Source organism: Argentina silus (assembly GCF_951799395.1).
Source record: "Argentina silus genome assembly, chromosome: 3".
Classification (NCBI taxonomy): Eukaryota; Metazoa; Chordata; class Actinopteri; order Argentiniformes; family Argentinidae; genus Argentina; species Argentina silus.
Window position 1 is genome coordinate 4,539,932 of NC_139657.1, and position 15,018 is coordinate 4,554,949.

The window sequence follows — 15,018 nt, forward strand, 5'->3', positions numbered from 1 at the left end:
AAGGTACATCGCCCTATTAACTTGTCTAGAGAAACACTGGACGTCCTTATACAAAGTAGAGTAGAATGGGCTTCCGCCATCTCAGCGTGCTCCGCCTCCTCCGTGCTTTATCTGAAGATGAAAGAAAAAACATATTTGTTTCATGTTGTTACAACAGGATTTATAAAGGATCAGTGTAAGCTACTGTACAAAACATATAGAATTGATAACAGTTATAACAGTTATGACAGATAACACTTTTCACAGTTATAACAGATAACGGTTATAACAGATAACAGTGCTAACAGACAACACTTTTCACAGTTATAACAGATAACATTTAAAACAGTTGTAACAGATAACAGTTAGTCCTTGTTCTGACTGAGAGCAAGCCCACAGAGTATCAGAGGTGAGCTCTGTAATGTACCTGGTTGGTGCTCAGAGATGGCCCATGGTGGCAGCTGTGTCTACCATACTGGGGTGCAGTGATGGGTGCATGGGATCAGACATCCCAGCAGCCACCTTCTCCTCCTCCCTCCTCCTCAGGCAAGCTGCCTTGGGGTTCAGGTTCCTCTCTACAGGTCACACAAAAAAGACATCCAGGTTAGTACTGGCACACAACACACATCAGAAAAACACAAAGAAAATAGCCTTAGCCTGAGATTGAAATAAACCAAACACATTTTCCCATCCCTTGTTTGATCTTTTATGACTTTATAATGTCTAAAATAACCTGTATGTTATCTGTCTCACACATACACACGCTCCCACTCTCTCTTTCTCTCCATACCCCCAATCTCTCTCTCTCTCGCACTCCGCCCCTCTCTGTTTCCCATCTCTCTCTGACTCCAACCCTCACTTCTCCCCCTCTCTCTCTCTCTCTCTTGATCTCTCTTGACCTCTCTCTCTCTTGATCTCTCTTGACCTCTCTCTCTCTTGATCTCTCACTCACTCGTCTGGCCTGACAGAGGAGAGAGGATGAGGCCACACACACCCAGGCCTCTCCCTCCGTGGGGGTCAGAGAGGAGGATACCCAGCCCAGTGCAGCAGCAGCAGCAGCAGCAGCAGCCTGCCCCTCCCTGCCCCTCCCTGCCTTGCCCACTAAAGTTAAGCACTCACCTCTGACTTGTTGTTCTAGGCTCAGTATTACAGCCACGGCCTGGTGCAGGACCAGCAGCTTGGTCTGCGGCTTCTCGCTCTTCAGGTGCAGCTGAGTCATGTGGCCCAGCTCCTTGAAGGCCTCGTTGATGTCTCGCACGCGGAGACGCTCCCGGGCGTTGTTGGCCATCCTCCGCTCGCGCTCCCGCTCAGCCTTCTGCTCAGGGCTCAGGTCCTCATCCTCATGGATGCTGCACCCAGCGGACACAAAGCAATGTGTGAGTTGATATATGCACATTGAACACACATCATCAAACAAGCACAAAAAAATACATTTCGGTTGTAGTATTTTTATTTAAAATCAATATTTTTCAAATTGTAGGTACTGGGAAAAATTACACCACTACTATTTATTACTAATGTACTACTGAGATGTATTTATTTTTTCTATAATCATCATTAGGTTATTCGTCTTATACTGTATGTTCTGTATTGTGGCACCCTCTAGTGGCCATTATTTGAACAAACATATGCAGAGAGAGACTGTTGTTCTCTTCCAAACATGACCATTGTTTACTACCTAGACAGGAAGAGAGACAGAGAACAGAGAGAGAGAACAGATGGAGAGATAGAGAACAGGTAGAGCGATAGAGAGATGCAGAGAGCAGGTGTTCTATGTGGGCGCCTCACCTGGTGGTGGTGCTGTCTCCCTGTGTGTGAGTGTCCCGCGTGTCACTCTCGTCGTCGGACCGCTGGCTGCCAGAACTGTGGCTGTTTCTGTGACTGTGATTGTGACTGTTGTACATTTCATCTCGCTCCAGACTCTCCAACTTCATCTGCAGGTGGCCCAGCCCTCCTGGAAGACCTGACATGCGCAAATGTAATTAACTTGAATAGTGGTCACAGTTAAGATGTACAGTATGGAATAAAAAAATAAAAAAAATAAAAATCTACATGTGAGTTCCAAAAACAACATTTGTACAAAAGTACAATGCTATGCTTGAGAAGACAATGGTAAATGACTGACCTCTATTTCCTTCTTGCATGGGTAGGGTCTGAAGTGTGGTTCTCTGCACTGTTGGGAAGGAGTGGCCATTTTGATTACGGCTCTGCAGGGTAGAGTGGTTGTTGTTCATATTGAAAGCCTCAACCTGTGCAATACACACAAGACAATTTGCTCAATAAAGATTACCCAGCACCATACAGCACAGTGTTCCTTTACCATGTACAGTATTTAGTGTGGCCCTCTGTGGCTCAGTTGGTAGAGCATGACGCTAACAATGCTTAGGTTGTGGGTTTGATTCCTGCTGGGACCATATATACTGAAATGTTTGCACTCACTGCAATGTAAGCCGCTTTGGATAAAAGCATCAGCTAAATGGCATATATTATATTAAACATGTATAATTGATATACAACTATACAGTAGTTCTATAAACCTGACAATATGCTTGGCACATTCAAACACACATCTCTTGATGCTGCCCAATGACAAAGAGGTCACCAAACCGTCATCTGCCCTCTCGTTGTCCCACATATCCCTGAATAGATCTGTTTCTCTCACAGACTGAATTTAATCCGAGAGAATCTTAATCCCTCCCTTAAAACTCCCTTAAACTCTCCAAACATACCCCTAATTATTTTCAGGAACGATTCGTTGTTTAAGGAAACAATTATTCTGGAAAATAAAAGTGAGTGAATTAATTTAATACGTATTTAATACTACCTAGGGATTAGACTAAGAACTCTATCCTTTGTATTTCAACTACAGAGGGACTTAAGTCCCTTGGAAGGAAATAGAAACACATTGAAGTGTGAGTGTGTCATTGTGCAGGCATTTTTCTTTTTCCCCCAAAAGCACCAAATGAAATTAAACACGACTTCCCTTGTTGTGTTTTCTATTTCAAGGACAATAGCACTGTGGAAAATATGTGGAAGTTACACTTGCGGAAACTATGCATGGAGGCCAAACACATGCCCCTCTCTGTATATGAATAGAAACTGGCCAATAGCTTTTCCATACAAACGTTCCATACACAGAAAGACATTCCCAAGCACTTTGACAAAGCAAGGAGTGTTCACCATGGCTGATGTGTGAGTGATGCCAGAGATGTGCTCCTGGTGTGCCTGGTTCAGCAGGCTGTGGACATCACTGGGCAGGCTGGTGGTGGGCCCCACCGCATGGTTGCGCAGAACGTGGATCACATCGTCCAGTCTGTCCAGCCGGTCCTCCAGCTGAGACTAAGGACAGGGGGTGTGTGTTTGGAGGGGAGGGTCAAAGGACAGAGGAGAGAGAGCTGTCATGATAAGTGTCGTAGTGGGTTACATCAATTCAAAAGGCACTTTCACAATCACGTATGGCCTGATGATGTGGGTACAGTACTTCAGCTCAGAGCTACAGTACAAGTAAAGGTTGATTGATCATAAGCACAGGATACGGGATGTAAATTGTACAATGAAATGCACGCTTTGCAAGCTTAACAGGGCACATATCAGGATGTAAGAATTAAAATACAATAATAACTCAATAGGCAATACAGTACATGGTCTTACCAGTGATATAAGAGATGATTCATCATTGGGGGAGGGTGGGGCCTGAGCAGACGTGCAGGGCCATTGGTTAGTACCTAAGGGAGAGAAAAACCGAGTGAGACATGATGGAAACGAGAGAGAGAGAGAAAGAGAGAGAGAGAGAGAGAAAGAGAGAGAGAGAGAAAAACAGAGAGAGAGAGAGAGAGAGAGAGAGAGAGAGAGAAAAACAGAGAGAGAGAGAAAGAGAGAGAGAGAAAAACAGAGAGAGAGAGAGATAGAGAGAGAGAGAGAGAGAGAATGGCAGAAAACAGCTGTTTTGTTTCTGGCATGTTATTCTCCAAAATACCCTAGTAACATGCCCCAGTCCAGTCCCGTACCTGTGGGGCGCACTGGGCCTGTGAGAGGGGATGGAGATCTCGCTGGAGTGGAAGAGCTGGAGGGTAAGCTGCTGCTGGTGTGATCAGGGGAGTAAATCTGTAGGCAGACAGAGAGGGGGGGGGCCGGGGGAGGGATGGGAGGGACGGGGACCGGGAGGAGGGAGGGGGGTGGAGGACTGTGTGAGGACCAGCTCATGGATCATTTTAAAAGCACAACTTGTCATTTCTCTGTTGGATTTTTTTTACAGCCACCGCTGCAGCCTTTGTAGCAAGGCTCGTAACCTGAACAGGCTCATCAATCCTGCTCATTTTACCAGTCCGCAGCCAATAAAGAGCCCTTCGGTCTGAGCACGGCTCAGGGTTGGAGCAACAGTGGCTTGTTACTGGGACACAATATCCATTTCACTTTGTGTCACTGTGGCTAGGCTAACACTGGTGTCACAGATTGACTTTCTAATCTGGTTTGCCCATGTAAAAATGGCTGGGAATAAAGGGACAGAGTTGGTACTGGTTGACAGAATGCAGGCAGCTGATACTTACAGAGGCCAGAGCTTTCCCCAGGGCGTCTCCTGTCTGTGATCCTCCGCTGGGATTCCCCATGTTACCTGAGGTTTCGTCAACACAAAACAATATTCTGTTTAAAACTCTGTGTCACAAACAATCATTGAGCGACTGCTGCATTGGAGTCTTGTGTACTGTCAAATGGAAGACAGTTAGTCTCGTTTCCTGTCTCACCTGGAGAGCACTCTGAGCTAGTGGGGGTAAGAGACGCAGTGTTGCGGTGGAAGGTAGACATGGGGGGAAGACTCCTATTGACATCCTGAGGTGAGACTGACTGCGGAGAATAGTCCTGGAAAACAATAGAAACATACACATCATGGGTTTGTTGCAGAGCTGGAGTTGCTTGAGAAATAGAAATATAATTGTGCTTGAGTGTGTAGTGTCTGTTTCGGTCACCCAATCAGGTCGTACCAGATGATTGTGTGATGGCAGGTTGTTGTAGTTCCCTGCCTGTGATTGGTGGGCTGAGGAGCCTCCCAGCATTCCGTAGCTAGGCTGGATCAGCCCATTGGAGGAGTTCCACATCTCAGATGAACCGTTTGTTCCCTCTAATAAGAAAAATAAACACATGAAAATAATGTCACACATAATTAAATAGACGATTTGAGTTTGTTTGAAACTTGGATGTTGCACAGAATCTGATTCCAAAATGGATGCCAAAAAAGACAGAACGCTGCATGCGATCACTCCACTGAGAGAGGGTGTAATTCAATAGCCAGTTTGATGTGAGAGGTTTAGTGTAGGGTTTTTTTCTTACCCAAGAAAGCACTTGCAAACATACTGCTGGGCGCCTTAGAGGACAGTTGTGAGGACGGGTTTTGGTTGTGGTCGTCATTACTTGGGGATTGAGCATAAACCTGAGGAGAGAGGGAAATGACAGCAAAATGAAAAGAATGTAGTCAAAGAAAACACGACCAGTTAACATCCATACCAAAAACAGTGCATTAAACATTGAACATTGAACATTTAACATTAAACATTGGCTCCTACTGTCCTCATCGCTGTTAGAGATCCAATTGACATTCGAGACCAGCACACTACCAGAACTGAGAACTGAGAGCTAGGGGTCTATCCTCCAAATGAAAACAAAGCAGCAAGCTGATGCACACTTAGAGCTATTGTGATAATCCATAAGCTGTAGATCCATGCACCTCCTCATCCGGATTTAGGAAGCATTCACCAGGAGAAATCCCTGCCATAATCATGATCAGGTCCTAGTTCAGAAGATTGGGATAGAATTTCATTTTGAAATGCTACATAGTCGTCCCAGGTAAATCCTCTTCTGATAGAAAAATGTAACCATATTTTTTGGTCATCTTTTGTGATCAAAGTTTTTCTTTATTACATGATCATCATCTTTTTTATTTTTTTTTAACCCTTTTAATATTGCATAATTTAGTTATTATGAGACACCTACAGCACCTGCAAGGTCAAATTGGCCAGGCAAATGTTCAAATGTAACAATTTACTTAAAAATAAATGACTAAATAAATAAATGTTAAAGTAACAAATTAGTGGAATTTTGTAAACATACACTCATATATTGTGTTGACTGACGACGGTATTAAAATGTAACTTATTTGAAAAATGATTTAGCAAAGTAAAGACATGAACTATCATCATATAGTTTAAATGTAAAAACAGACACATACAGAGCAAACACACACACACACACACACACACACACACACACACACACACACACACACACACACACACACACACACACACACACACACACACACACACACACACACACACACACACACACACACACACACACACACACACACACACACACACACACACACACACACACACACACCAAGAGGTCTGTGCTGCACCTGCACCACCCTCGATTGCTTTGATGTGTCCCAGGAAATGAAAATAAAACCTCCCTGTGCAACATCAATGGGGTGTCAGTTACCCGGGCGACAAGCCCTATAAAGCTGGCTTTTTAAATACTCTCTTGAGCATACTTATTCACACACACACACACGCACGCACGCACACACACACTGGAGACACACACACACACATGCACACACACACTGGAGACACACACACACACACACACACACACACACACACACACACACACACAGTCTTGACCCTGGCTGGCACGAGTCCCATGGTGATTGTGGGGCTAGGCCAAACATAGGAACCCCTGCCGACACTGGGCCTGTCTGAGCCACCATGAGCAGCATATGGTGGAGGATAAAGCCAATTGTCCTCCTTACCATCGGCGTAGCAGGCGACCCGTTAATAATGGTCACACCCCCGCCCCAGCACGCCCCCTCTGCCCCCCCACTGGCCCCCACCGCAGAGAGGGACCGTCTCCATGGCGTTCTGTTTTAGCACAGCCTTGATTTAGGATCCATCAATCACGGCATCACAAATGATTACAAACTTTTCTCCATAAAGAAAAAAAACCGAAAGGAATATTTAATCCATACACAAACAGAGAGAAAAAGTGGTCCTCTGTGGCTCAGTTGGTAGAGCATGGTGCTAACAACACTTAGGTTGTGGGTTTGATTCCTGCTGGGACCATATATACTGCAATGTAAGTCGCTTTGGATAAAAGCGTCAGCTAAATGGCATATAATGTTATTATTGTTAAAATGACATGTTCATTTTTCACATGATCCTTATGGACTAGCATCCCATCTGTCATAGTTAAAAAAAACTCCATTCAAGAGAATGATTTAATTGAAAGTTGAAAATAAACAAAAAGCAAGACATTATTTTTTAGTCTCACATGGGGGAAATAAAACATATGAATGGAATATCTACAAACTATCCCAGCTTCTACAGTACACTGTGCTTCTTCACTATGACCAACTCTAGCCACATGTAACCAATTTTCCCCCTCTGTGATCCATGTCTGGATATAGTTACTCTCACAAAGATCAAAGCTGCCTTTGATAATGGCTGTAATTGGGGCATAGGGATCGCTAAAACATGGCAAGTTTCAATCACTTAGAAATACCAGCAATCTGCTTCATGTCAAGACGTTTTCCACTGTGAGATTAGATGTATGCTCTCAGGTCTGTCTGACAGGAGGACCTTTAACATTCATTGTGCAGAAACCATCAACAGTGGTTATTGAAATTTCCCATAACTTTGCAGTAATTCCCATAATATTACATAAATAATTCTTACACTGACACACTCAGTCTGCTTTGACACACACACACACACACACACACACACACACACACACACACACACACACACACACACACACTACTACCCCTTCCAATATAAAAAAAAAACACACACACAAATTTGACAAGACTAGTAAATAGAGTGGGCTTGTCATGGAATAATAATGTAATACTAATGTAAAATCTGATATACTGATAGTAACACTTTCCCCCTAATGACTCATTGTAAATCTTTATATTGTACTTTAAATTCCCAAGTGCTACTGTAGTGAATACAGAAGCTGGTATAACATTGAACAGGGTGACATCATTCTTAAACTGTTGAGAATATACAGAGTGCACCACAGACATGTCCTGATGTATGTTCCTAAAAGATTATTAATTAAATATCAAGAGAAAAGAAGAGGGTTGAATAAAGGTGAGGGTACAGTACAGTACCTGCAGCAGTATCCTATCAGCATTATTACTCAAAACCAAAGAGCCAATTAAAGTAATTCTCTCTCTCTCTCACACACACACACACATACACACAGATACACACACTTTCTGGAGAGATGAAACAGAGACACACTCACCGATTTCACATTGTAGCAATACATCAATGAGTTGTTGCCTGTCCCAGAGACAGGATAAGCACAATACATGATTCCCGGCTGGTTCAGTGCAAGACTCCAGTAATACAGTACCGTTCACAGCTCAGTCCCTCTCCTCTGATGCAGACAGACCTGGTACACTCCTTCCCCTATCCTACTCTGCTCATGCAGCTACTCACAGACAACTTATGCAAATGAGGGCCGGACCATTCCGGGCAGTGGAGAAGGGGTGGCTTAGAGGAGAATGGGGGATGTCCCACTAATGCATTGTACTATACCCACTGTAGGGCAGGGTATTGTTCACTGTTTTGCTGGTTTTGCTGTAATCCAATGTAGTGTTTTTCGAAGATACTGGTGTACAATATAAAATGGTCTTATATTATCTCAAAATAAGAGTGTCACAATGGGCTGACTGTGTGATTGAGAATCAAAAGTAAATGAAGGATAACAGAGGGGATTCCATCCACACATACCCAGCACAGCACACTAAACTATAGGCAATTACGGTAAAGAAACGTCAATACACAAAGATGTATGAAGTTGCCTATAACCACGGTACAACAATTTCATCCCACCCACTATTACTGTCATAAACAACTGACCATATTCAAATCCCTGACAACAACAACAACAACAACAGCACACCCCAATAGCCCAGCCCAGGCAGTTGAAGACATCAAGGTAATCTTCCATTGGAAAGGTAAATCTTTCCAGAAAACAGTGGCTACCTCATCGCTTCTCTGTCTGACCCACATTTACAAATAGGACCTGTTCTTATTGACTAGGCATGTGCGGCACGGAAAGTTCCTCCTGTGGTTGGAGTAGGGTTATTTATACAGTCGCCGGTTAGAGCGCTACCCTGAGTAGACGCACACATCCAAGTGGTGCTCCTTTGAGCCGTAATCCCCTTGGTTCTTACTCCCTGCTGGCCTGGCCTGGGCTGGCCTGGCAGTCTTACAGACGAGGTTAGTCGTCACACAGCTAGCTCACACTGCACAGCTATCTCAGTGACCTACTGTAGAAGGATTCTCTCTGTCCATGGCCTGCTTCCCCTTCAGCTCCTGACACGCACGCAAGATTTACCCATTATCCATGACTCATATGCTTGGTAGACAGCAAAATGCATTGACTCAATAACAAAGACTTACATCTTGACCTTGAGCAATCCTGCAGCAAGGTGCTTCCCTAATTTGTATTTGAGCCTCTGAGGTGTACAGTAAATCAGATTTTAACAAAGCTGATACGACAGCTACGCATTTAAGTTGGCGACCATTGATCAGACAGGGAATTACTGTGTTTTGTTGAGGGCTGTTGCTGACGTGGCATTGTGCTCTTGACATCATTTCAGTAGAGTCAATCCAATCAAAGAATCCCCCTCTGAGGTGGCATTGCAGTCTTCAACTTAAACACATTGTCTTATTAAGCCTTGACTGTTTACAGCAGAGCAACAGGGTGTTTGGCTTAGTGTACGTAAGCTAATGCCCCTGTAATGCCAGGACAAGTCCTACGAATCAATTCTTGGAATGTGTTGTTGGTGACCACTGACGGTGAATAGAGTTGATGGAGGCTGCTTAGTGCACAGGTTAGCACAGGTGACACGCATGGGTGGGTCGAAAATGTATATTTCCCCACCTCCCCTAACATAATAACACTGCCTAAAAATTACATTTAAAGAGTTGTCCTACTATGTTGGAAAACTATGGATGGATGATTTTCTCAAGTCTATTTCAAAGAGGACAGTGGTACTCGTTCACTCCCCCGGGTCAAATAACTAACAAGTGAAGGAAGGTAGTGAAATGAGAAGGAAATTTGACTTAATCGTTAAAAACAAAATCACTGAAAAAGGAGAAATGCTTTAAAATAAGATGACTTGAAGGCTTAGCCAAATTACGTGTATGTACGCACTGGGCTTTTCCATTCAAGCTAAGACCAGCGCATACATGTACTAGTTCCCCAATCGTAATGGCTTAATCCCTGCACCTGACTAACCACGCAACCATTGTACCCTGCAGTAAACTGGGTCAGGAGGTCAGTGTAATGACTGGAGTACTCAGGCAAAGGACTCAAACGCACGACTCGGAGACAAAAACTCAAATCCAATAGAATAGTCTTTACTTTCAGAAAGGTTCGGTACACAGGTAGGCAGTCAATGGGTAGGCAGATAATCCAGTAAGTGGGTAGGTAAAGCAGGGTTTGGTACACACGCAGGCAGTTCAAAAAGGCAGGCAGATAATCCGAAAAGGGGTGGGCAAAAAGGCAAAGTCAAAAACACACTCGGGGATCCAAAAAACAGGAACACTTATCAAGGAAAAATCACTGGAATGCTTGACACAAGGTACAAAGAAGAACTGACACAGAGACAGGGGAACACACAGACTAAATACACAGGGAAGGATGATGAGGAACAGGTGAAGCTAATCAGGGCGGGGTAGACGATCACACAGGCGGGAAACACACAAGGGCAGGTGGTGAAGTGTCAGAAACAAGAGACATGGTGAGGAACTATGAAACAAACAGGAAACAAAAAATGAATCACTTGAAACAAAGACAAACATAAACTAAGAAACCGGACGAGACGTTACAGTCAGTGCAAGTCTCTGTCTTCATTTGCATAATCATCTGAGTTTTTTTTATTTTTATAAATGTATTTGGAGGATGACAAACATCTGAATTTGTCAGTGAATTCATTGCCAACCAAGAAGCTGATGCATTAGCAGGACGTGATGAGAACGTAGATAAATAAAGAGACACAGAGTGGTCTAAATAATCTCATATTTAGGACAACATGGTGTTGTTGACATACTATCTGGGCTTAATGAGTGACATTAGCAAGTGACATCACTAATGAGGTAGAACAGTGGTCTCAGCCCCTGGGACATGGACCAGATCTGGTCAGAGGAAACATATTGACTGGTTCATCATGTAGTTAATGGATACCAATTAGTGCAATGTGTTGTGTTAATATACAGTAAGGCTCCCAAAAGAAGGAACATCAGTGGTATGCTGTTGGTACACAAACCAAACAGGCTGAAAGACTGGGGTAGAGCACTGAAAGGTCACTATGGTTACGCTTACTTCTGACAGAGGCATTACAGTTAGCATCCATAGCTTTGGTCCTTGAGTGAGCAGGGGTGGTAGTCACCAGATGCCCCCCTGTACACACACACACACACACACACACACACACACACACACACACACACACACACACACACACACGCTTCTTGGCAGAACGACCCGTGAGAAAATATATACACTCTCTTCACCCTGAACTTTGCATCAATCTTTGTTAATTACAGCCTTGTCAAGAGCGCGATTATTCAAACAGGTAATGCAAATGTTAATGACTTCATATTTGCATATCTATATTTTCCCTTTGTTGAACTGTCATTGATTATGACACCTTACAATGATGAATGCCGTTTCTGATGCACTGTGATATGTAATTAGTTATTATGGAGGAGGGAAAGAGCAAGCAAAGAGAAGGAAAGGACATTTCACAGAAGCCTCTAAAAGGAAAAAATATATAAAGCCAAAACCTTTTTTTTTTTTTTTTTTTCTAATTTAGGGGCCTTTATTCATATTACATTCTATTAGACCACCCATACAAGTGGTATTTACATTTCCACAATTCACATTTGGTGACACTGGTGTGAAAAGGGGGATGGTGTAAATGAGAATGAGCTACAAGAGGACACACATTTCCAGGCCGTGTAATTGTAGGTTTCAAATGTTCATTCAACTGGAAAAAACAAAACATGTATGTGAGGGAAAGGTAGCTGTTCAAACCTGTTCAAAACCAGTGTTCAAACCTTCTGAATCAAACAACACAGTTGTCACCACACCACACTACACTGTATGAAACACACTGTTAATTTTTTTAAAAACATTTTTAAGTAATTTTTCCTTCTTCTGGCCTTGTGACTGCCTATGGCCCCTGGTTTGAGCATTGATTACTTTATCTTATGATGACTGATGGATAGACGATTCACTTACTTAAACAAATGTATTTGTTGTAAGTCGCTTTGGATAAAGGGGTCTGCTAAATGCCATAAATGTAAATGTAAATGTAAGTGATGTTGTGATATACTGTAACATCATGTGCTTGATTTGACAGGGCTTAAGCACTGTAACAACCTCCGTGCCAGTGATTACCATTTACAGAAGAAGGGGAGAGGAGGACCGGGGACCAGATGGTGACATTCCACATGACCAAACTGATCAATCAGCACGCTGGGATGCAGGTGCAGCACAGGCGGGCAGCTCTACACCATCTATTTCACCATCTACAGGGCACACACACATGGGCACCAATCATGGCACCCGGAGGGTCTGCTGCTCCGCGGTCCTGCTGCGCCATGGCTGATGACATCAGAGTTTCCCATCCGCTCTCCCACTGGAAAGCCAAAAAAACCCAAACATATTAAAATCTCCACGAGAGCAGCCGGCCAGGGCCAGGATATGGAAGTGATGTCAAAATCAGGGACTCCCATAAGACAAAAAAGAAAAACGTCCCCACCCAACTCGCAGACCAATATAGACAGGCCAGCTGACGGAGAGACACACATGCGCACACATACACACACACGCACGCACGCACACACACACACACACACACACACACACACACACACACACACACACACACACACACACACACACACACACATCACAGACCCTAGACAAAATGTCCTTTTGATTTCAGGGAGGATTTACCATTCTGGAAGAGATGAATAGCAACAAAAGACAGTTTCACATCAAAGTCATTACACTTCACAAGCTTGGCATCTGATGGGTCACGACCTCCCATGTGGAGCGACAAGGGCAAAGTAGCGGCCCCGTTTTTTATGAGCAACACTGATTTTTATTTCTGTGTTTATTTTCTTACTTTGTATACCCATGCTGGAGTACAGTGATGATATGTAATTCACATGACTGATGCAGAGTCATGTATAATAATGACACTTTTAACTAACATGTGCTGCACATGTGAGTGTGAGAATAAGCCAATTAAACATGGTGTTTGATACCTGGCGTGACTCCACAGTGAGGAACTATCTTTGGGATAAGACCTGGACAAGGCAAGCTGATCTTGAGTCTTGCTTGAGTGCCAGAGGATGTGGGGGTATAAGAGGATTGAAGTAAGGCAGCAGTGAGCATGTGACAGCTAGACTGACTGACCCCTACACCGTGGTGACCTCATCCACCGCCTCAGATTTACCAGAACCACTCAGGAAAAGAGGGGTGAACCCACACTGTCTGACCCACCACTTTGATCTAGGTTCATTCCACTGTACCGCACATGCTCAGAACTCTTCACGATAATGAATAAGACAACCAATAAAAACAATGATGATATCAAAGTCAAAGTCAAAGTTTATTGTCATGTTACATTTACATTTATGGCATTTAGCAGACGGCTTTATCCAAAGCGACTTACAACAAATACATTTGTTTAAGTAAGTGAATCATCTATCCATCAGTCATCATAAGATAAAGTAATCAATGCTCAAACCAGGGGCTATAGGCAGTTTTTTTTATTATTAACAGGAGAGAAACTTGTACAGGGGGGTAGTGGGGGTGAAGAGGTCTTTAGGAGGGAGTGTACTACAAGGGAGCGTATAATGGCACAATGAAACGCGACAAAGCACAACATTGTTTCTTTGTAACAGTACAAAGAAAAAGAGACAAAGCACAAAAGCAGCATCAAAAATGTAATAGCAACAGTAAAACACAATAGAACTCAATGATGTTTAAAATATCAGTGTATAGTAAAAGTGCAATAGTACAATATCACAGTGTCCCAATTAATAATGTGTTTGTCAAATTCATTTCAACCCTCATCTGTCTGGTGTTGATTGTTCGTTTTTACATGTTGTCCTACTGTACCTGCTGCTGTAAACAAATTTCCCCATGGGGATTAATAACGTAATACTCTGCTCTACTCCCTACCTGCCGTAATAACTCTGCACTGAGTGCACTGCTCCATAGAGATCTGTCCGTGGCGTTCATTAACAGTGCCATTTTACCATTTTAGACAGTGATAAATACACTTGTGGGATTGACAGTAAAATGAATTCATACAGAATAACCAATAACATTATTTATGCAGATTTAGGAATTGATTTAATAAATCATCAATGTATTTAAATATCTGTAAAGGTAAATAATACACTGTACAATTACTAAAGTTCTCAGTTCTCAAGATCGAGGATCTTGTATTACGTATGAGTACTATGAGAATATTTTAGACCAGAAGATGGCAGTATTGCATCAGTAAAATCTCTTGACTTTGACCACGAACTTCTGAATTCCTATGCGAAATATACACCAAATCATGAAAATAAAATGACTTCTGTAATTCATCTTTGATTATAGGCGAGACTCGAAAGAGAGACAGCGACTTCAAGTAAACACATGGTTGGTGTGGCTGGAGCTGTCGATAGACTTTGCTCATGTAAAGTTTGATGAAAACGTAGTATTCTTATCCTCTTCCCATTATGATAAAACATTTAGTCTTTAATTTTTACTTTTCTGATTATTATTGCAGTTTCATTCCATCAATACTATTGCGCGTGCGCCTTTCCTGGCTGGCAGCAGCAGCAGCATCGTCCGTAGCTGCTGCAGGCGTGCAGTTTGCGGCAGTGGAGTCCTCTGCGAAATGCCTTTTGTATTACTGGACGTTGTTTGTTTTGTTTTATACATTTCAAG

At 43.0% G+C, this 15,018-nt stretch overlaps 1 protein-coding gene across 1 annotated transcript; it reads right to left on the reverse strand.

The window, feature by feature from the left end:
* Positions 1-417: 417 nt before the first annotated feature.
* Positions 418-8,358, reverse strand: LOC310801623 (transcription factor 12-like; the record flags this gene model as incomplete). Its single annotated transcript, XM_083665690.1, has 12 exons — positions 418-554; positions 1,099-1,328; positions 1,768-1,942; positions 2,105-2,228; positions 3,160-3,318; positions 3,631-3,704; positions 3,987-4,083; positions 4,527-4,591; positions 4,722-4,836; positions 4,959-5,095; positions 5,305-5,404; positions 8,290-8,358. The coding sequence occupies 12 exons, from the start codon at positions 8,356-8,358 to the stop codon at positions 418-420; spliced, it is 1,482 nt and encodes a 493-aa protein (XP_083521816.1).
* Positions 8,359-15,018: the final 6,660 nt, after the last annotated feature.